Source organism: Labeo rohita, chromosome 2 (genome assembly GCF_022985175.1).
Source record: "Labeo rohita strain BAU-BD-2019 chromosome 2, IGBB_LRoh.1.0, whole genome shotgun sequence".
NCBI lineage: Eukaryota > Metazoa > Chordata > Actinopteri > Cypriniformes > Cyprinidae > Labeo > Labeo rohita.
Window position 1 is genome coordinate 21,968,332 of NC_066870.1, and position 24,120 is coordinate 21,992,451.

The 24,120-nt window shown below is 37.3% G+C and overlaps 1 protein-coding gene across 2 annotated transcripts in view; it reads right to left on the reverse strand.

The window, feature by feature from the left end:
• Nucleotides 1-1,011: 1,011 nt before the first annotated feature.
• The window catches only part of asap1a (ArfGAP with SH3 domain, ankyrin repeat and PH domain 1a), a 59,759-nt gene continuing 36,650 nt past the window's right edge, over nt 1,012-24,120 (reverse strand). The window contains exons 12-30 of one of the 2 annotated variants that reach the window (XM_051131596.1): nt 23,700-23,800; nt 23,102-23,171; nt 17,678-17,765; nt 17,446-17,494; nt 16,682-16,845; nt 16,353-16,486; nt 15,170-15,261; nt 14,396-14,582; nt 14,027-14,112; nt 13,812-13,927; nt 11,976-12,043; nt 11,674-11,781; nt 11,139-11,364; nt 9,317-9,478; nt 7,966-8,041; nt 7,647-7,711; nt 6,268-6,824; nt 4,938-5,060; nt 1,012-4,847 (exon numbers count right to left, since the gene is read on the reverse strand). In XM_051131596.1, the coding sequence (XP_050987553.1) occupies nt 4,773-4,847; nt 4,938-5,060; nt 6,268-6,824; nt 7,647-7,711; nt 7,966-8,041; nt 9,317-9,478; nt 11,139-11,364; nt 11,674-11,781; nt 11,976-12,043; nt 13,812-13,927; nt 14,027-14,112; nt 14,396-14,582; nt 15,170-15,261; nt 16,353-16,486; nt 16,682-16,845; nt 17,446-17,494; nt 17,678-17,765; nt 23,102-23,171; nt 23,700-23,800 (2,547 nt within the window). In that variant the 3' untranslated portion in view covers nt 1,012-4,772. The remainder of the gene's footprint in view (nt 4,848-4,937; nt 5,061-6,267; nt 6,825-7,646; nt 7,712-7,965; nt 8,042-9,316; nt 9,479-11,138; nt 11,365-11,673; nt 11,782-11,975; nt 12,044-13,811; nt 13,928-14,026; nt 14,113-14,395; nt 14,583-15,169; nt 15,262-16,352; nt 16,487-16,681; nt 16,846-17,445; nt 17,495-17,677; nt 17,766-23,101; nt 23,172-23,699; nt 23,801-24,120) is intronic. The other variant, XM_051131604.1, reaches the window with a different exon arrangement.

The window sequence follows — 24,120 nt, forward strand, 5'->3', positions numbered from 1 at the left end:
TTTTTAGCATCATTACTCCAGTCACATGATCCTTCAGAAAATATTCTTGCTGCTCAGAAACATTTATTATTATTATGTTGAAACAGCTGAGTAGAATTTTTTTTAGGTTTCTTTGATGAATATAACAGCATTTTGTCTGAAATAGAAATCTTTTGTAACATTATAAATGTCTTTATCATGACTTTTGATCAATTTAAAGCATCCTTGCTAAATAAATGTATTAATTTCTATCATTTCTTTCCAAAACAATAAATAAATAAATGTTACAAAAGTTTTTTTTTTTTTTAATTTCATATAAATGCTGATCTTTGGATCTTTCTATTAATCAAAGAATCCTGAAAAAATATACTCAATTGTTTTAAATATTGATAATAATAATAATAAATTTTTGAACAGCAAATCAGCATATTAGAATGATTCTGAAGGATCATGTGACACTGAAGACTGGAGTAATGATGCTGAAAATTTAGCTCACAGGAGTAAATTACATTTGAAAATATATTTAAAAAACAAAGCAGTTATTTTAAATGAAAAATATAAATATTTTACAATATTACTGCTTTTGCTGTATTTTGGATCAAATAAATGCATGCTTGGTGAGCAGAAGAGAATTCTTTAAAAAAAACATTAAAATCGTATGATTTTATGATTATAATATGATTCCATTAATAGACTAGTTCCACTTAATAGACTAGTAGACCTTAGTCAACTTAGACTAATAGATCTACTGCAGGATGATTTTCAGCATGAAAATAAGTTATTAATAATATCAGAAACTATTTTAAAAAATGTTAAAAACATTTTGAGGAAAAAAAAAAATATTTGTGAATATGTGAAAAATGTTTACTAAACAATCTGATAATGGTATTGATCTAAAATATTTTTTTTACTTTAGTATTAAAAAGTTCAATTAGTATTAAATAAGTCTTAAATTCAGTTTTTTTTATACTGACCCTGTATGTCAAATAACCCAGCTTGAAGTAAATATAAATAAATAACATAGCGACTACATGGTTTCAACGTAAAGTCTTTATTTTAAGATTCGAAGACTTGATAGCCAAGTTTGTTTTTCTTTCTGACTGAACTTACAGTGCAGCAAACACAGAAAAAAAGGTAAGAGAGAGTGGCAAAATTCATCCTAAATTTAACATTAGGACTGAATCCAGTTTATTCACTTAAATGTGAAGTTGTCCTTTCGACTGTTTCCAGACTTCAATATGCTACAATATTAGCAGCACAAGAATCCATGATCTGGAGTTGTGCTGGATTGAACATCTAAAACAGATAGACGTGGTCCAACAGTGGGGCTCATCATGGGGGTCTAAACGAAAACAGTCCAGGAATGGTGCATCCACAACTTTATACCACAAATCTTGAAGTTGTTTAGTCTTGTTCACGGAGCAGAGATGTTGTTTGTGCTGAATTCCTGTTATTTATTCCTTAGTTAATATTATTTAATCGTAACATGACCTAAAACAGAGAAACAAAACCCATAATAAACTACACTTGAAGGTTCCTTCCCTCTCCATGCTGAAACACTTTAGCCCTATAAATGTCAAATACTATCATCATCAAATATAGTACAGGTGGCATTCATTAATACATCTTCTTTTGTTAATACAATAAGAGTTAAAAACCAAGAGTGAATGCTGGTCTCCCTGATAGGGTAACGAGAAAAGAGGCAGCGTTAGTTCATTCTGAGTCATACTGAGTCAGTCACTCACTGCCGGGTCCCCTTGCAGCTCATTTCAACGTAAATGAACAAAACAAACCAAAAGAAATCACATTCCACAGTCACTGTAAGCAAACAACAAAACTCCTCCTAAGCAACCTTTAACAGATTGTGTTCTGCTCAACATATATCCATTATTATACAACGTTTGACCGGTCAGATCCGTGTAAGAGTGACGCTTTATAAATTATGCATGATTCATGACTAGTAACCAGAGACCGGATGAATAAGGTACCGGTTGTATGACCTAATAAAATATCGACAAGGACACTTTCCCAGAGCTGAGGCATCGGTTTTGTCAGATTTGGCATTAAACGACAATGGGGAAGGAATGAAGCGGTCCCACAGAAGCAACCAAGGCCGTAACCACAATAGTCACGGAAATGTTTGATCGATTTGAGCTCTTTAGTGGTTCATTCTTAAAGGAATCCCCTGGTATTAAGACTTGTATGGCTTAATATAATGTAAAAATTATGTCTCTTACTAAATGTAGTAGAAAACCCAATAAAGATTTACATTAATATTTTGGAGGAGGGGGCGGCGTCATTAATTCAATGATGTCAAATGGTTGCAGTCAGTGAGCTACTGCTGCTACCTGTTGCTATTTCTACAACAACACAACTCAGAAGACAAAATACTTACACAATGCCACATTGTGCGGCTTTTGGTTGTAATTTCCAGTCAAAGGGCAACGAAAGAAGTGATGCAAGTCTTCATTGCTTTCTTAGCGATAAGAAGAGGAGAAAAGAATGGGAAGATGCCTGTGGACGAATAAAACATCCTAAAGACCCACGTCTTTGTTCTCTCCACTTTTGCGTTTGAGGCTTTTAGTAGAGCACAGCTACTGAAAGAGCTTACAAACGGCAGAGACAAGAAACGCTAGATGCCATCCTAGCAGGATGTAAACATGCCGATGCATATCACGAAGCCGCGGCTACTGAAAGAGTTTCTCTGCACGGATTTCAGCCTATGCTTATACTAGGGCTGCCCTTGACTAAAGATTTTTCTGGTCGGCTAGTAGTTTATTTAAAGCATTAGTCGACTATTAGTTGCACGTTTATTAACAAACCATAGAAATCATAATAATGAGCCTTCAATTGCCTACATAGCCTAGTAATTATGAATGTGTCAGGGAAAAACAGCAAGGAGAATGTATTAACGTTTTAATAATTCATTGATAAACTAGTGCTTTCTTTGTTTTCATCTTAAAAGATGAAGTTGGCGACACTTCCTGTATGCATGTTTCATATGGATTAAATAATCTAAGAATATTTGTTTTCTATTTAAATTGGTTCATTTAAAAGTAGACATTTCACTCTCTGTAGATATATTTTTTCATGTCAAGGTAAGGAATACACAGAGTTTGCGCTCACGTTCACAGAAACCGAGACGCCAGAAAGCGCATCCAGTTTTCTTTCATTATTTTACAAAAGCACAATGTTTCATTGTTATTGTGAGTGCACACAAATAAACGTAGAGTCTTTACAGATTCGAAAAATGTATTACTTTTATTTGAATGACCAAAAATGACGGAGTATTTTAAGAGCAAGTGACCACACCGACGCCTCCATCTGTCATGCAGTGAGCGTGCTACTATTCAGCTTTCGCACTCCACACTTGAATAACGCACGTTTTTTAAGTTAACATTAGATTGAGCTGCCATGAAAAGTTGCTACATATTTGAGGTCGGTGAATGACAGGCGAGCGACTGGATGTCCTGCCCATCATCCATTCCAGCTGTTGACGTCCTGTCCGTCACGGATTGCATGACTTCGCCAATTCCTGTGGATTTTTTTTTCTGCGAATACGCGACTAAAAAAAATTTGGTTGACCAAGCCTCTTCTCATCGACTAACAGTTAGTCGACTATTAGGGGGCAGCCCTAGCTTATATCCATCGCCACATGTAAGCTCTTTCAGCAGCTGTGGTCATCGTATCAGTGTTTTATTTTCTAAAGTTGTGTTACGATAAAAATAGTAACAGGTAGCGCCAGTAGCTCACTAAGCGCAACCATATGACATCAGCAAAATAATGGCGTCCCCCATAGTCCAAAATATGTATAAAACGATGTGGATTTTTTAAAATAACATAAATCTTTCATGGGTTTTCTACTACATATTTTAGTAAATGACATCATTGATGTTATATTAAACCATACAAGTCTTAATACCTGGAGTTCCCTTTAAATTATTACTGGTTATATGTGGTACCGTCCTTGGACACAGCCACCATATGGACATACTGGCTAAATAGAAAAGTGGTAGCGTTACACCAGCAAATTTCTAGGGCTGTAAGTTGGTCTCCTACTCGCTGAAGCATTCAAAATAAAGATGATTTCTGGCTTTTTTGCAAGTGATGCAAACCGAATGAATGCATATGTTGATTGTTTACATGTAGTAGATGAGATGTTCAAACCTTTACATTTTGGTTTTGATCCCTGACCAGAATCCCACTATGCTGGGAATTTCAACACTGGTATAGTATTTAAGTATTCTTGCTCATCATTTACCCCTTCTAAAAATTCAAGAGATGATCTTTTTTTCTTTTAAAACAGTACACTAAAATGTCTAGAGTCACTCTGGCTCCATAAGCAAGCAGGGTTAACATACATTTGCACACTTGTACATTATACATACGTACATAAATATACACTTACATCTGTGCATATGTATGTACAAAGACACACTTAAAATGGACATACATATAATTCTATATGTGTACACATACACAAAGTTACAGCATACATGTTAAGTGCTAGATTTCCAAGTATAGCTACTGCAAACCCAGTTTGGCATGCTGGGCTGCCATGGCTACGATAATACTGGTAGGCAGGATAACACAGTTTATGAACAACACATAGTTTACACATTTCACCCTTGAGATTAAGGGAGCATGGGTTTGATACTTCATGTTTCGTTTGTTTGGAGACCGTTTGGGTTTCAGCAGCTATGTACAGAGGCAATGCCCACAGTCCAGTGTGAGGCCAGAGAGAGCGGAGCTTGTGCTAGTTAGAGAGCCTCTCGGCTGCCGCTTATACGCTGTCAGTCTGACAGAATGTGCACGAAGGACATTGGGAAGACCCCTTTCCTTTCAGGCTGCCCCTCTATGTGCCCGATCTGTAAAAAGGCAGGTTGGTGAATGTGACATTCTGTCCTAAAACTGCATTATCTATACTAGTAGCAACCGCACGGCACGGATTTACTTACCCACCACTCCTGGTCTTCCTCTCCTGTAACAATTATAACCTCCCCCTCCACAAAAGTCAACTCATCGTCATTATCCGCTTGGCAATCGTAGATGGTTTTCACACGCTTTATTTTGTTCTTGCCCTGCACAGAGATGATCTCCAGTTATTAGTGTTACACCTGTTGATTTTTTCTAATATGCATTACTATTAAAATTTGAGAGGTAGTAGTCTCTTGTGCTCACTAAAGCAACATTTATTTAATTAGAAATACAGTAAAAACATTAACAGTGTGAAATATAGAACTGTTTTTATTTTGATAATCTGCAAAATGTTAATTATTCTACCAAATTAAGAGGGATTACACAAAATGCATGTTATTTTTTATTTAGTTTTATTTAGTACCGACCTGAACTGACCTTTTTGTTTAGTAATAGTTGTTCATGAGTCCCTTGTTTGTCCTGAACAGTTAAACTGCCTGCTGTTCTTCAGAAAAATCTTTCAGGTCCCACAAATTCTTTGGTTTTTCAGCATTTTTGTGTATTTGAACCCTTTCCAACAATCACAAACGCTCATTGATGCTCCAGAAGGAAAAAACTATGCTATAAAACTATATTAAGAAAAACTATACTAAAAGTCATCATCATCATTTTTTTTTAATCATCAAAACTTTTTTAATTCAAAGATTTACAAAAAGGGGACTCATGATCAACTATCACTAAAAAAAAAAAAAACACAGCTGTTGATTATATTTAGGTAACAACACAGTATTAAGAATCAAGGGGATGTAAACTTTTGATCAGGGTCATTTTTTTTTTTTAGAAATTATAAACTATTCTTTTCTCTTGTGGACTTTATGTAAATGTCTTTTATGTGAAATATCTTATTCAGGTCAGTACTAAATAAAAACTAACAAATTATATATAAATATATGTATTTTTATAATAAAATCTGAACTCAAGTTCACTTTTTAAGATCAACAGTATGCTAAACATTTTTTGTTTTAAAATGATAATACAATAGATATAGGTTTTTAAAGGGATAGTTCACCCCAAAATGAAAATTCTATCATTAATTACTCATCATCATGTCGTTCCAAACCCATAAGACCTTCAGAACATAAATTAAGATATTTTGAAAAAATAAACAACTTTATTCAACCATTTGTTTTCTTCCATGTCAGTCTCTGACGCCTTGAACGTGGTAGTTGCGTTGCTGCAGAATAATCTTAATTTGTGGTCAGAAAATGAACAAAGATCTTGGGTTTGGAACTACATGAGGGTGAGTAATTAATGACAGAATTTTTATTTTTGGGTGAACTAACCCTTCAAATGAGGACAAACAAGACTTACCACTGTGTTTATTTTCCGTGGCATCGGGACTGGCATCTCCACAGCTCCTGCAGGTGCTCCATTAGTGTCCTCACTGGCCTGTCTTGGAGAGAGCTCCTCCTGCTGACTGGATGACTGCACCTCTGTCAACTGGGGCTTTGGACTTGTTTCCTCCTGCGTTGTTTGCCTCTGTGTAGTCTCAGCTGCCGGAGACATCATAGGTTTGGAGGGGAGGTCAGAGAGCTGCGGCTTAGGGGGAAGATCCTTAAGCTGAGGTTTCGGGGGCAGGTCAGAGAGCTGAGGTTTTGGAGGTAAATCCGACAATTGTGGTTTTGGGGGAAGATCAGACAGCTGCGGTTTAGGGGGAAGGTCTGAGATATGCGGTTTCTGCGGCACCTCCACAGGCTGGGAGCGTTCTGCAGGTTGTGGGATTTTGGGTGGCGGCTCAGTGGGTCTAGTTATTGTATCTGAAGCTCTAGTGGGAGGAGTGTCCTGGGCCTGTGGGGGTTTCTGCAGCACATCAGGACCAGACTTGTCCACTGAGGGGAGGTGGACTGTGTCAATCTTTCGTAGTGCCACTGAAAGAGCAAGACATCATGTGCAGGTCAATATAAAGTTAAAAATTAGAAATATACACTGCCGTTCAAAAGTTTGGGATCAGTAAGATTTTTTATGTTTTTAAATAAGTTTCTTATGTTCATCAAAGCTGCATTTATTTGATCAAAATACAGAAAAAACAGTAATGCTGAGAAATATTATTGCAATTTAAAATAACGGTTTTCTATTTTAATATACTTTAAAAATATAATTTCTTCAGTCATGTCAAATGATCTTTCAGAAATCATTCTAATATTCTTATTTATTATCAATGTTGGAAACAGTTGTGCTTCCTAATATTCTTTGGAACCTGTCATACATTTTTTAGAATTCTTTGATGAATAGAAAGTTCAAAAGAACAGCATTTATTTGAACTCTTTTAATAAAAATCTTTTGAACAATACTGTTCAAAAGCTTGGGTTCAGTACATTTTTTATATATTTTTCTGAAAGAAATTACTATTTGTAAAGACTTTCACTGTTAGATTTCTATTTTAAATAAATGCTGTTCTTTTTTACTTTTTATTCATGATAATAATTTAGCATATCAGACATTTCTAAAGGATCATGTGACCACTGACAACTGGAGTAGTGACTACTGAAAATTCAGCTTTGCATCACAGGAATAAATTATATTTTAAAGGATATTAAAATAGAAAACCGATATTTTTAATTGTAATAATATTTCACAATATTACTGTTTTTTCTATATTTTTGAACAAATAAATGCAGCCTTGGTGAGCATAAGACTTTTGAATGGCAGTGTAAATAAATAACTTGTAGTTAATGTCATGTGAAACGTACCTTTTTGAGGTAGTTTGGGAAGAACTCGTGGGCCAAATGTTGCTTTTGTGTTCATAGAAGTAGTGCTGAAATCAGAAAGGTCATTAATATCTCTATAACAGAATAGAAGAAACCTTCAGAATGGATTTACAAAGATAACATGAAAATTATAAATGCTAAATCTTTATAGTTTAACTTTTTTTTACTTTTAAAATTGATTAGACATGCAATAAAATGCACAAATGATTATGTGCAAAACAGCACTGTTACATTTTAAAAATCACAAGAAAATTGTAAAGAATGAAAAGAGGTTTGTCTGAATGTGAGTGTGGCGCAGCACCTTTGCTGCTGCTGAATTCCCTCAAACTTATTAGCCGGGGATGTCCGATTTGCAGAAGGAGGAGTGGACTCGCTTCCTATGAGGTTCAAAATAAAAAAAGGGAAGAGGTTTAAAGCGGGTTTGAAGTTCCTGTATTTCATTAAGCGCTTTAGCCATGTCATACACTCTTGTTTTTATGTGCATGTGACCTTCATTGATGTTACCAAGACAGATAGATCAGCGGTTCCCGATCCCAGTCCTCACGCTATAGGGAAACGTTGCTATAGATGATGGTTATTTTATGATGTTAAAATATTTTCTCCAGTCCCAGCTTAAAATGCCATGACAACTATAAGAAAGCCATTTGCAGGTTCAAAAAATATAACAGTTGTGTCTGTTTATTAGGGCACCAAAACCAGTCCAACAGATCAAAAGTAGCTCAACCAATGATATGAGTTTAGGGGGAATTTATCTGACCAATGGAAGATTAGGAGAGTTTTTGGGGAAACCTGTTTGAAAATTGGCACGTTTTTCTACAAATATGGAAGATTTTTGTGTCCCAAGACTTTTTAAAAGCATTAATGTACTATTGGATTTATTAAATACACTATTAACACTAAATGAACCTAGCGAAATGTATTTGTGCATATTAAATGAACCAAGCATGATCAATTCCTAAACATATCTAATGCCATTAAAAAATTAAAACGGTGATCGTAGCTTGAAGTGTTAATATTCTAGACTATATTTAAAAATTAAAATGATAAAACAATGTTAGAATTTTGACATTGATTTCTATATTGGTATCCAATCTGACTGTAATTATTAATATATTTTAATCACCATTTTAATTTTAGTTATTCTAAACTAAAGCTGGTGGAGCTAACAGCACAGAAATACATTATACATTTTATCGTTAAACAAATTAATAGGCTAATTTAATAGCAAAAATGCAACAACATAAACAAAATAAATTATTAAATCGCAAAGCTCAGAATCACAAAACGAAAAGAAAGCAGCCATAAGCTGATTAATATGAATACTAAATGGCGATTAACCACTTTAACTCTCATTGTGGGGTGAGGAAAGAATAAATACTGAATAAAATGTACAACTTCCTTGGGTGTTTGACATGTCACGGTTCCACTCAGAAAGCTCAAAAAGTGTTTGATCATTAACATACACTCATCAACAGGAGCTCTAAATCAGTATCACTTCATTGTAATGGACATCAGGCTCAGAATTCAAGAACCATCACTATCAGCACCAAAGCAACAAAATTGCAAGAATTTTGCTCTTTTCTGTCAGCAGAGGTGGCGACGCAATGTTGTTTCTGCAGTCACAAAACTGAGGTGTTGCCACCTGGACGCACCTTTGCTCTGCGGGCCCTGAAGTACGGGGCTGGGGGGGTCTGAGAGGGTGCGCTTGTGTCCGGGAGGTGGAGGAGGCGCTCTCTTCTTAGACAGAGTGGAGCTGCCTCCTGCACTCGATTGCGATCCCAGTGGCAGGGAGGTGGGCGGTCCAGTGGACGGAGCTGAAAGAGTGACGAGATGACGTGATTGGTCGAGAAGCAAGTGAGGCCCCGAGCGCACCGGAAGACAAGAGCAAAGACAGCACTCCCGTCACCATATGAGGAGTGATTTCCATAAACACAACCAAAATAAGAAAACAACACTAAAAGGAATAGTTCACCCAAAAATGAAAATTTGCTTAAATTTTACTCATGGCATCTAAGATGTACACTACAAGTCGAAACAGTACGATTTTTAATGACTTTTAATGTCAAAGTACAGCAAAAACAGTCAAATTTTTAAATATTTTTACTATTTAAAATAACTGTTTTCTATTTGAATGTTTTTAAAAATGTAATTTATTCCTTTGATTTCAAAGCTGAATTTGTAGCATCATTTCTTCAGTCATTAGAAATCATTCTTCAGATATTAGAAATCATTCTAATATTCTAATTTGCTGCTCAAAAAACATTTATTATTATTATGTTGAAAACAGCTGTGTAGAATTTGTTTTAGGTTTCTTTGATGAATAGAAAGTTCAGAAGAACAGCATTTATAAAATAGAAAATTTTTGTAACATTATAAAAGGTCTTTATCATCACTTTTGATTGATTTTAAGCATCCTTGTTAAATACAAGTATTAGTTTCTATAAGTACTTTCTCAAAAAAAATTATACTGACTTCAAGCTTTTAAATTGGTATAGTGTATAATGTTACAAAAGTTTTTATTTCAGATAAATGCTGATATTTGGATCTTTCTATGCAAGAAAGAAATCTGAAAAAATGTACTCAGTTGTTTTAAATATTGATCATAATAATAATTTTAAAAAAAATGTTTCTTGAACAGGAAATCAGCATAGTTGAATGATTTCTGAGGGATCATGTGACACTGAAGACTGGAGTAATGATGCTGAAAATGTATCTTTGTTCACAGGAATAAATTATATTTTAAAATATATTCAAATAAAAAACAGTTATTTTAAATAGAAAAATATTTCAAAATTTTACTGTTTTTGCTGTTCTTTGGATCAAATAAATGCAGGCTTGCTGAGCAGAAGAGACTGCTTTAAAAAACGAAAAATCTTACCGTTTAAAAACTTTTGACTGGTAATGTAGGTGAGTTTGTTTCTTCATCAGAACAGATTTGGAGAAATTAAGCATTATATCACCTGCTCCCTGATGGATGCTCTGCAATGAGTGGGTGCCATCAGAGTCCAAACAGCAACTGATGGACTGGAGTCATGTGGATTACTTGTGGATTACTGTGATGTTTTTATCACCTGTTTAAACTCTCATTCTGACGGCACCCATTGATCCATTGATTAGCATATGATATAATGGTTAATTTCCCAAAACTGTTCTAATGAAAAAACAAACTCATCTACATCTTTGATGGCCTGAGGGTGAGTACGTTTTCAGCTAATTTTAATTTTTGGGTGAACTATTCCTTTAATATGATCCCAGAATGCAGGCGGCGGGCTGATATCCGATTAGTTGGAACAAAAGCCAAAGGTTGCACATTCCTGTTCAGTCTGCAAGCAAACAGTGGTTGTGGTGTGAGAGGATGTTTCACAATCACTCACGAGTTGCCTCCATTGATTGCACATTATACCTCCCCCGCAATTAGAGTTAATGCAAAGACAGCAGGTACATGCAAACAAGTTTTTTAAAAGGTGTCTATACCTTTTGGAGTGGTCTTGCTGGCTATTGTGGGCCCCTCTGATACTGGAGATGCAGGTGTATCAGTGGAGGTGCTGTAGACTGGATTGGCAAAGGCTCCGTAGGAGAGTCGCTGTTTGTCCCTGGGTCCTAAATACCCCGGCAAAGACAGCTTCTCCTGAGGGGACACGCTTGAGGAATGACAAAAGCTCTGAGGCCGGGGGGAACGCTCTTTTTTCACTGGACTGGGCTGGAGATGGAAGCATATTTATTTGAGACTAGTAAAACCTTGCTGTTACAGCTGAATGCACCGGGTGACGCTGTTGATATGCAGTGTAGCAGACACATTTAAACGAAACAATATTTTGATTCTTATTGTTTTCAGTTCTTATTTCTCAAATCATGGATCTCTGCAGATGAGGATCCACTTTTATGATGCAATCAAATGTGATTTTATGATAAATACGAGGTGCGTAAAGAGGGAGCTCTTAACTGACAGAGCAAAGCAGAGCTCTAGAATAGAAAGATATGGGACAAAACATAAGGTAGGTGCACAAACCTTGTCATCTAGGTCATCGTCACTTTCGTCGATCTCTTCCAGGCGCAGATTCCACTCATACTCCACATGCACGTGAGGATTAAACCTCCCGGCTGCTGCCTCCAGCAGCTGCGTGTCCAATCACAAACCATTAACTTAATACACTTCTCCTCTCTGACGTTAATGCCAGAAAAGGCCATGTTTTGAGTAATTGCATGACTGTATAGTGAAATAGCAGGTGGCTGTATGGCAAATTTCTCCTGTAATTGACAGTGTCAGCAACACAGAAAAATAAGCATTGAATACAAAATGATCACACTCACTAGGTCTTCACACTGTGTATTTTTCAGTCGTCTGGCAATGTCCAAAGCCGTCTCCCCATTTTGATTTGCTGAAATAAGACATAAATCGCATAAGAAGAGCCTTGCTACTAATATCGTAATTAAATTTAGAATAAACAACTTAGTTTTTAGATTTTTAGTAGTTATATATCAGGAATTTGAGAAAATTACATATATTTAAGTTGCATAAGAAGCAAAAATTAAAGCCTCCAGGTTAGGTGTGGTGACACCTGTGTATTACTCAGTGCAGAGAATTCGAGGAATGAAACATGTCGGAAGATGAGCCTCCAAGCATTTAGACTGGCATGCGGGTCCCAGAGGCCTTTGTTTACAATTGATGTGGAAAATCCAATAACCTCTGGCAAATCATTTTATGACTGATTATTTGACTGATAAGTTTGGGGTCAGTAAGATATTTTTTGATAGAAGGAAATTAAAGGATTAGTTCTCTCCAGAATTAATATTTCCTGATAATCTACTCACCCCCATGTCATCCCAGATGTTCATGACTTTCGTTTTTCAGTCGAAAAGAAATTAAGGTTTTTGAGGATTTTTCTCTATATAGTGGACTTCAATGGGAGCCAGTGGGTTGAAGGTCCAAATTGCAGTTTCAATGCAGCTTCAAAGGGCTCTACACAATCCCAGCTAAGGAATAAAAGTTTTGTCTAGAGAAATTATCAGTCATTTTCTAAAAAAAAATGCAAATTTACATACTTTTTAACCACAAATGCTTGTCTTGCACTAGCTCTGCGATGCACGTCTACTTCACGCATTGCATAATCACGCTAGAGTCACACGTGGCTAGTTCTTCATCTGTGTTAGGGCTGCCCTCGACTAAAGATTTTTCTGGTCGACTAGTAGTCGTTCATTTTAAGTATTAGTCCACAAAACACATTCATTCATAAACTATTTAAATCATGGTAATGAGATTTTAATTTCCTACATAGCCTAATAAGCACTCAAGCACACACATAAAGCTTGCCACAGTACAACGGCAGAAGTAATTATTAATGATTCGAAAGATGTATTACTCTTACCTGTATGACCAAAAATGAGTATTTTAAGTGACCGTCATTCAGTAAGCGCTACTATTCAGCTTCCACGCTCTGCACAGACGCTTGAATAGCGCAAAATCTTCCAACATTGCTGTTTTATCTTTGTAAAGGGTGTCTGACTTTCTTTGCATGTTGGCTTTGTAAACACTGGGTCTGTATTTCCGAATACGTCACACATCACCTTTCCAACATGACTACGTAATGCATGAAATCGTGGATGCAGAGCTTATGCAAGACGAGCATTTGAAGTTTTTTTTTTTTTAAATGACTGGATAGACAAAACCCTTATTCCTTGGCTGGGATTGTGTAGAGCCCTTTGAAACTGCAATTTGGATCTTTAACCTGTTGATCTCCATTGAAGCCCACTATAAGGAGAAAAATCTTAAAATGTTTTCCTCGAAATCCTTAATTTCTTCATAAGAAAAACATGAACCTGTCTTATTCTTGGATGATATATGATGAGTAAATTATCAGGAAATTTTAATTCAGGTGTGAACTTTAATAATTGTATTTAACAAGGATGCTTTTAATTCAAAATTGCCATCACATGAATAAATGTCATTAAAATAAACAACTGTTATGTTAAAATGTATTAATATTTAAAATATTACAGTTAAATTACAAAATTTTCAGACTTCAGTCATGGCACAAATTCAAAAGAATAGATGTCATATTTAGCTCTGCCTTTATTTATATAGAAATAACTGCAGATGATGTCTCTCTTGAAACATCTTTGGGGAGATGCTAAAGATAGGCCTCTTACCCAGGTCAATAGATGGTTTTCCCCTGAGCAGCAGTTTGAGACACTCTGGCTTCTCATATGTGCAGCAGTAATGGAGAGCAGCGTTTCCACTATCCGTCTGTCTGTCTAGAGTTCCACTGTACACACACAGATCCATATTTACCAACTTGCAGCTTAATTTTCTTCTAATGAGCGTCAGCGGACTAATGCACACAACAGAACATTCTGTGCAATACCTGTTTTGTACAAGAAAGTCCACTAGGTGCAGCGAGGTCTGGTCTGATGTCCGCACAGCAAAGTGCAGCGCTGTCTCTCCCGGGTCCTGTTTAGGACAACATTACTGAGAACTATTTGCATTAAATTAATGCTAACTTATTCTTAGCAACTGACCAAGTGTGAATGAGCAGATTTCACATCCTCTAAAACTAACCAACCAGCAACCATCTCTTTAACCTGAGGTTTGTTACATTTGCAAAAAGCCACACTGGTCATCTGTCCTGAAGTCAGTTCATGCACACTCTAGAGAATAAATGACTATATTTCTCTAAATAAGCAGACTATAAATCAGTAAGTCCATGACAAACTATTAGTCAGAGGATCAATACCTGTCCTGCTTCTGGAAAGGGATCCATTAGCTCCACTCCATCTGCATAAAGCTGAATAAGAGCCATCAGGTCTCGAGTTCTCACAGCCTCGTACAAGTCACCCTGTCTGGCTGTGGCTGTAGTGGCTGTCCTCCGAGCAAACCTGTGCTCCACGTACTTCGCGTTTATGTACTCCTTCCTCTCATTCCTAGAAGATTTGGTTTGAAAACCTTGTTTCAAAGCACATACTGCTTTATATACAAATGAGTGCGTTAGCTGCTAAACAAAGGGTTATTCTGATAGCTAAAGTCTGGATTTCTGTCTACATTTTTAAAAAATTATTAGAACAAGAATTACCTGATAATCTACTCACTCAATGTCATGTCTTTCTGTCTTCAGTCGAAAAGAAATTAAGATTTTTGAGGAAATCATTCCACGATTTTCTCCATATAGTGGACTCTAGTGGATTAATTTAAAAGTATACAATTTTTGTTTTTTTTAAACAATAACTGATTGTTTCTTTAGATAAGACATTATTCCTTGGCTAGGATTGTGTAGCACCCTTTGAAGATGCACTGAAACTGCAATTTGGACCTTCAACCCGTTGGCTCCCATTGAAGTCCACTATATGGAGAAAAATCCTAGAATGTTTTCCTAAAAATCTTCATTTCTATTCGACTGAAGAGAGGAAGACATGAACATCTTGGATGACATGTGGGTGAGTAAATTATCAGGACATTTTTATTCTGGAAGTGAACTAATCATTTAATGTAAGCTAGGTAGGCTGGTACTCACATGTCACTTGATGGTGCTGGCTTTGGTGAAGGACTCGGCAGATTCCCTTCTAATATTTCATTAAAACTGCTGTTACCCACATTCTTAGCCAGCTGTGGAGAGATTGCAATTGGCTATGAGTAACAAAAATATTAACAGTTCATAGCATAACTATAGTTTGTGCATTTGTGTAGAAAACATTCAGCTAAAAGCTCATAGAGAAAGCTCAATAAACAAATTAATATTCATAAAATGACTGTTGAAAAGTCAGGTCAAAAGACTAAAACTGCATTATTTGATTGTGAAATATTACAATTTAAATGAACCTTTTTCTATTTTAAAGACACAATGTGTACATTTTGGCTGCTAGAGGGCACATATTCAAAACAAACAAAGAACGAAAGGCGTAGTTTGATGATGCTGTGATTAAGTATGGAATCATGGGAGTTATTGTCTTCATCCCCACAGCCGATGCAATCCATCAGGACTCAGGCAGAAATTATGTTCATGGATGAGCTAATGTATTAAAGACTTATTAAGGTCACTGTAGTATGAAGCATGGTGGGGCTGAAAGTCGTGGAAGTGAAACGAGGACGCTGGAATGATTGCTAATGAAGGTTGAGCACCATACATGGCTCGAAAGCAGCGGAGCTTTTATTATGCCACAGTCGAGCGCTTCCGCTCCTTCCAGTCATGCGTATGTAGGAAAAAGCAGTGCTGTTTTATCATACTAGATATATCTGAGTGTGTTGAATGTTCTGTTATATTGCGTTCGTCACCTGTCTAATAAAAATGCTGAACATATTAAATTGTCTTTGGGGTTTCCATATTTTCTACAAAATAAAACCAAGAAAATTAGGGGTGTATGAAATCACTGGCAGGCGGCGTAATGAGACGGCGCCCATTATACTAGTTAAAATTGCTTATTTCTCTGGATTTAAACATTCTTTGAAACATCTGGGATAATGTAAGTACACAAGTCAGCAAAATATACAACACTGTTCTAGTTGGTTTTGGATACTGTAATCAAAAAATCTTACATATTGTGCCTTTAATATATTTTAAAATGTAATATATTCCTGTGATGGCAAAGCTGAATTTTTAGCAGCCACTGCTCCAGTCTTCAGTGTAATGCATCCTTGCTCAATAATCGCTGAAAGAAGCAAACAAACAAAAAAAAGCGTCATGAAAATGACAACATTACCAAGAGTTCAGAGGTGCCGAGTTTGTCGAGTTCCATGGACTGGATGCGTGAAATATGGACTCCCATTTCCCTGTGAATCCCTGAACACTCGATGCATGTCAGGATGCCCAAGTTAGTGGATAACCATTTAGGCTCTAGAGCAGGTGAAACAGAAAAATTAGGTGTTTTATTGTAGTTGTTGAGGACTGTGTGTCCTGCCATTCACTTCTCAGCCACAAGGTGGCGCATGAAGCAATGAACTCTATTTTGACACCGTGCTGCACTGACAAAGTGAGGACTTTGTGTCAGATCCCACTGCTACAAAACTTTCCTACATAAACTCAGCTAACCTGGTGCGCCACAGTCGCAGCAGACTTCGTTTCCAGGCATGCGCAGCACGTCCTCGATGATGGCTTTGGTCAGGTCTTCCAAACTGTCATCTCCAGCACTCTGCTCCCCACGGAACGCCATGTTCAGAGCCTCCTCCTTACTGTTAGTCAGCACTGAGATCCATCTGCACATCACACATTCAGAAAAATATATGCATTAATCGCTTGCACACTACAGATGGACAAGCACATGCGATAAATTATGTGAAACAACACATACACATAAAGACAGGTTTACACACAAACACCAATTTATATATCAATATAACTGTGTCGTACAGATATTTATATATCAACAGACACACACTAGCTTAATGATCTGCTGTATATTATACATAAATACAGCAGATACAGTTGAAGTCAAAAGTTTACATACACCTTGCAGAATCTGCAAAATGATAAGATCATACAAAATACGTTATTTTTTTATTCACATAATACTTTTGAAATCATTCTAATATGCTAGTTTGCTGCTTAAGAAACATTTGTTATAATTATAATTGAATGCATCTTAACTTGTTGACTCTAAACGTTTGAAAGGCTGGCTATTTTTTTACATATTTTTAGTCATATAACCCAGCCAAGAATGAAATACACAAATACACACATTCGTCTCATTAGCACGTCGAAGCACTCATACACAGGCATCTTGTTCTCACTCGTGAGCATGAGAACAGAGAAATAACAGATGGTATCAACTCTCGACCTCACACATTCACACTTACATCACAAACTCCTGTTCATCCTCTGCCTGGAAATGATATGTTCGATTATCTGCAGGAGGAAAGAAGCAGACAGATTATTAGGGGAAAGAAGTGCATTATGTTAACTGCAATCAGTCCCTGAACACTGCACTTAGTGCTCTCTGGCTGAATAATGGAGTTAGACTTCTAGAGGTCTTGCTAGCACTTGGTATGGATGAAAGTAGTTTGGCGGGGGAAATGTGTAGCCACTCACGGGAGATGAGGTCAAAGCACTTCTTATCCTCTCCGCTGGGTTTAACCTGGCAGGTCAGCAGATTCAGTCTCACGGGTTGCCTGTTGGACTGGACAGAGCGTAATTACAGTGAGAGAATGATCCGCAGATACACAGACATAACAGAGCTTCACCAGAGCTCAGATATGAAAATAGAATGATGGCCCCTGGGCCAGTTTGAGAGTCAATGGACCGGTCACTTGCCCTGTAAGGCCAAATATGTCATCAAGGTGAAGGCATTTACCTGGCTAACAAACATGAAAGTTGAGTTGTTCACAGGACAAAAATTGAGAGATAGTTTACTCACCCCATTGTCATCCAAGATGTTCATGTCTTTCTTTCTTCAGTCGTATAGAAATTATGTTTTTGTAGGAAAACTTTTAAGGATTTCTCTCCATATAGTGGACTTCTATGGTGCCCGCAAGTTTAAACTTCCAAAATGTCTTGTCTAGCTCTGCGTGAACTCTGTGTGTTCCGGTTCATGACAGTTAGGGTATGTCAAAAAACTCCCATCTCATTTTCTTCTCCAACTTTGAAATCGTCCTACATCACTGTTTTACCTTTTTTGTAAACACTGGGTCGGTACTTCTGCAGCAATGTAGGACAATTTTGAAGTTGGAGGAGAAAATGAGATGGGAGTTTTTCGACATACCCTAACTGTCTTGAATCGGAATACACAGAGTTCACGCAGAGCTAAACAAGACAAGCGTTTGAGGTTAAAAAGTATATAAATATATAAACCCTTCTTCCGCGGCTGGGATCGTTTAGAGCCCTTTGAAGCTGCATTTAAACTGCATTTTGGAAGTTCAAACTCTTGTTCAAACACCATAAAAGTCCTGAAAAAGTCCTGAAAGTTTCCCAAAAAAAACATAATTTCTTAACAACTGAAGAAAGAAGGACATGAACATCTTGGATGACAAACTTGTGTTCTGGATGTGAACTTCTCCTTTAATGTAAAAAATCTAAATCAAATCCTAGAGAGAATGTTCTGCTGAAAAAAAAAACCTACAAAAAGGCTCTTGGGACAAAAACATTTGCTGGATGTAATGTGATAAAGCAGATGGCTATAGTTCCATATTAGTAACAATAACAGCCGTGATGAAATACTGGACTGCCAGCACAGTTATTGCATGACATCTAGGCAGTATTGGAGAAATCATACTTCACGATGCATGTAAAATATTTCTCACTGTTTATAAGTAATAATAGTAATTGTAATTCTAATAGTAAAGTGGTGGTTGCAAATTGAGTATTTAATACATGATCAACAGTTTCAGTCTTAAAGACTGAACAAATATTTACAGATAATTTACTCACCCCCCCTTGTCATCCAAGATATTTGCTTCTTTCTTTCTTCAGTCGATAAGAAAATGTTTCTTGAGGATCTCCATATAATGGACTTCAATGGTGCCCCCAAGTTAGAACTTACAAAATGCAGTTTAAATGCAGCTTCAAAGGGCTCTAAACAATCACAGCCAAGGAAAAAGGTCTTATGTAGCAAAACGATCAGTCATTTTCAAAACAAATTGACAATTTCTATACTTTTTAACCTCAAACGCTCGTCTTGTCTAAGTCTGCATGAACTCTGTTTTTTTCCGGTTCAATACGGTCAATACAGTTTGGGTATGTCGAAAAACTTCCATCTCGTTTTCTTCCCCAACTTCAAAATTGTCCTACATCGCTGCAGAAGTACCGACCCAGTGAACATGCAAAGAAGATCAAACGCCCTTTACAAAAAAAAGGTAAACCCGCGATGTAGGATGATTTTGACGTTGAAGAAGAAAATGAGATGGGAGTTTTCAACATACCCTAACTGTATTGACCCGGATTTCACAGACTATGCATGCGCATCACAGAGATAAGACAAGCATTTGAGGTTAAAAAGTATATAAATTGTCAATTTGTTTTGAAAATGACCTCGGCTGGGATCATTTAGAGCACTTTGAAGCTGCATTTAAACTCCATTTTAGAAGTTCAAACTCAGGGGCACCATAGAAGTCCACTATATGGAGAGAAATCCTGAATTTTTTTCCTCAAAAAACAATTTCTTTACAACTGAAAAAAGACAGACATAAACGTCTTGGATGACAAGAGGGTAAGTAAATTATCTGTAAATTTGGTTCTGGAAGTGAACTTCTCTTTCGAAGGGATAGTTAACTCAAAAATGAAAATTGCACCATGATTTACTCACCCTCAAGCCATCCTAGGTGTATATGACTTTCTTCTTTCAGATGAATGCAATCAGAGTTTTATTAAAAAAAATGTCCTGGCTCTTCCAAGCTTTATAATGGCAATGAATGGGTGTTAAGTTTTTGAAGTCCAATAAAGTGCATCCATCCAGGGGGTTAATAAAAGCCTTCTGAAGTGAATCTATCCGTTTGTGTACAAAAAAACATCCATATTTACAACTTTATAAACCGTAATCTCTAGCTTCTGCTAACTTTTGTGCCGTTCACAAGAGATTGGTGTTCCAGAGGTTGAGGTAGGATGTAGGCAAACACGGTCACAAACGCGGAAGCGCAGAGGAGAGAGCAAAACAAAACACAAGTCATGAATTAGAAGTACAAAACGAGGATTTGTAAAGAAAACTGGCAGAGGACTTTGACATAAGACAAGACTGGTTTTCCTTTGGTGTAAACAAAATTTGGTTCTCGCGAGACTAGCATATTCTCACCGGAGCTTACGCTACACCTACATCCTACGTCATCCGCTGGAACGCCACTCTCTCATGAACACGCATACGACAGTTAGCAAAGCTAGAGATTACAGTTTAGAAAATTGGAAATAAGCATATTTTTATTACACAAACGCATCAATTCACTTCAAAAGGCCTTTATTAACCCCCCGCAGCTGTGTGGAGTATTTTTTATGATGGATGGATGCATTTTATTGGACTTCTAAATCTCAACACCCATTCACTGCCATTATTAAGCTTGGAAGAGCCAGGACATTTTTTAATACAACTCCAATTCTATTCGTCTAAAAAACAAAAGTCATATACATCTAGGATGGATTAAAGGTGAGTAAATCATGTGGTAATATTTATTTTTGGATGAACTATCCCTTTAAGACAAATGAGACGTGTAGAACCCACAGTATTAACATTCATATGCAATATTAATGTTACAACAATGATGACTCACTGTTGTTCATAAATAATTAATACAAATAAAAACTTCATTTTGTTAAATCCAAAGTGACTAAATAGTCATTAAATAGGTGAGTAAACAGAAATACCAGCACTGCAGGAGCACTTTTATGCTGATGAAACACACAGACATGATAGCAGAAAAGTTCTTCACATTAAAATGCTATCAGACAGAAATATGAGCGCATTGCCACAGAGATCGGAGAGCAAAATGCATTCGCTCCACACGGCATCTGCTGAGCAACAGCGTCCTCACAGTAGATTACATGAGGAAACTCATAGACCACCTGGGGCCCGGAGCATGCTGGGTCTCGTTCGTGCTAATATCATTAGTGTATGAGTCAGATCGCACCGAGTGCATGTTTCTATGGTAACTGGGCAGCACTACCCCCCCCATGTTCACCTTTACACGGCGAGCGAGAGTTTTGAGTGCTATAATGAGGAAACGAAAAGCCTTAAGATTATTAAGCTGTGGCAGCTGTGTTGCTTCACTGTTTATATACAACAGTTTGAAAGCTAAAGTTATAATTAAAAAAATATTACCTGCTGTAGAAAGGTAAGTAGTACTATAATGAAACCAAATATCCTTTTAATGCAAATATCAGCCACCAAACATATACACTGCCCAAAATTATAAACGCAACACTTTTGTTTTTGCCCCCATTTTTCATGAGGTAAACTCAAAGACAGAAGACTTTTTCTATGTACACAAAAGGCCTATTTCTCTCAGATATTGTCCACAAATCTGTCAAAATCTGTGTTAGTGAGCACTTCTCATTTGCCAAGATAATCCATCCACCTCACAGGTGTGGCATATCAAGATGCTGATTAGACAGCATGATTATTGCACAGGTGTGCCTTAGGCTGGACACAATAAAAGGCCACTCTAAAATGTGCAATTTTACTGTATTGGGGGGGTCCGAAATCCAGTCAGTATCTGGTGTGACCACCATTTGCCTCACACAGTGCAACACATTTCCTTCGCATAGAGTTGATCAGGTTGTTGATTGTGGCCTGTGGAATGTTGGTCCACTTCTCTTCAATGACTGTGCGAAATTGCTGGATATTGGCAGGAACTGGAACATGCTGTCGTATACGCCAATCTAGAGCATCCCAAACATGCTCAATGGGTGCCATGTCCGGTGAGTATGCTGGCCATGCAAGACCTGGGATTTTTTCATCTTCCAGGAATTGTGTACAGATCCTTGCAACATGGGGCCGTGCATTATCATGCTGCAACATGAGGTAATGGTCGTGGATTAATGGCACAACAATAGGCCTCAGGATCTTGTCACGATATCTCTGTGCATTCAAAACGCCATCAATAAAATGCACCTGTGTTCGTTGTCCATAACATACACCTGCCCATACCATAACCCCACTGCCACCATGGGCCACTCAATCCACAACGTTGACATCAGCAAACCGCTCACCCACACGACGCCATACACGCTGTCTGCCATCTGCCCTGTACAGTGAAAACCGGGATTCATCCGTGAAGAGAACACCTCTCCAAAGTGCCAGATGCCATCAAATGTGAGCATTGCCCACTCAAGTCGGTTACGACGACGAACTGCAGTTGAGACCCCGATGAGGACGATGTGCATGCAGATGAGCTTCCCTGAGATGGTTTCTGACAGTTTGTACAGAAATTCTTTGGTTATGCAAACCGATTGTTGCAGCAGCTGTCTGGGTGGCTGGTCTCGGATGATCTTGGAGGTGAAGATGCTGGATGTGGAGGTCCTGGGGTGGTGTGGTTACACATGGTCTGCGGTTTGTTAGGGTGGTTGGATGTACTGCCAAATTGAAATGAAATGCCTTTGGAGACAGCTTATGGCAGAGAAATGAACATTCAATTCACAGGCAACAGCTCTGGTGGACATTCCTGCATGCCAATTGCACGCTCCCTCAAAACTTGTGGCATTGTGCTGTGTGATAAAACTGCACATTTTAGAGCGGCCTTTTTTTGTGGCCAGCCTAAGGCACACCTGCGCAATAATCATGCTGTCTAATCAGCATCTTGATATGCCACACCTGTGAGGTGGATGGATTATCTCGGCAAAGGAGAGGTGCTCACTAACACAGATTTAGACAGATTTGTGAACAATATTTAAGAGACATAGGCCTTTTGTGTACACAGAAAAAGTCTTAGATCTTTGAGATCAGCTCATGAAAAATGGGGGCAAAAACAAAAGTGTTGCATTTATAATTTTAGTCAGTGTATAATGCAGCATTAGTCTGAATAGTGTAGTACTCACTGTGGCATGGGAGATGGTAAGAATGCCATTTTTTACTGAGCACTTCCTCCTCTGCCACACCTTACGAATCCTGAGAAAGAAAATGATTACATTCTTCCTTAGCATCTCTAAGATGTTTTGGTTTTGTAGCATGCAGTCTTCAAAAAGGGTTAGTTTACCCAAAAATTAAAATTCTGTGATAAATTACTCACCCTCATGTTATTTGTTTAAAGGTCTTCCAGGTTTGGAACATGAGGTGAGTAATTGATAACAGAATTTTCATTTTTGGGTGAACTCTCCCATAAATAAGCATTCTATAAATTAGCATGCAAATTAAAACATGGAATTTGTGCCTCTGTTTCTTTAAAAAGAGCTTATTTTAGGGGAAGTGCCAATCTATGGTACCAGCCTGATGTTTATCCTGTATGTATTGGAGTGGTTTGACACTTTAGAGCCTGAGAATACAATGCTCAGAAGCAGTGTGCTAATGTTGAATCAATTAATTACATTGTAGCCAATTCCATTAGGCACGATTAAGAGACAATTAAGTGACACTACACAGAATATTTAAAAGCAACAACAACATCCCACTACATTTCACGTCAAACTGTGAGCTCACCCATCACTCTTCTTAAACAAATAGCCCTTCTTCTCACTGCCAAACTCCTTATTGCCCTGCAGCTGATGCATACTGTATCCGCTCTGCTTGCTCTGAGAATCCTGCACATCATCACAAAAACAGTCATAATCTAATAAATAAATAGTACGTAAACAGTGTGATTAAAAGTCTGAAATTACTTTTTGTTTTTAATTGAGGGATTAGTTCACTTCCAGAATAAAAATTTCCTGATAATTTACACACCACCATTTCATCCGAGATGTTCATGTCTTTGTTTCTTCAGTCAAAAAGAAATTTTAAGGAAAAAATTCATGATTTTTCTCCATATAGTGGACTTCAATGGTGCCCAATGGGTTGAACATCCAAACTGTAGTTTCATTGCAGCTTTTAAGGGCTCTACACGATCCCAGCTGAGGAATCT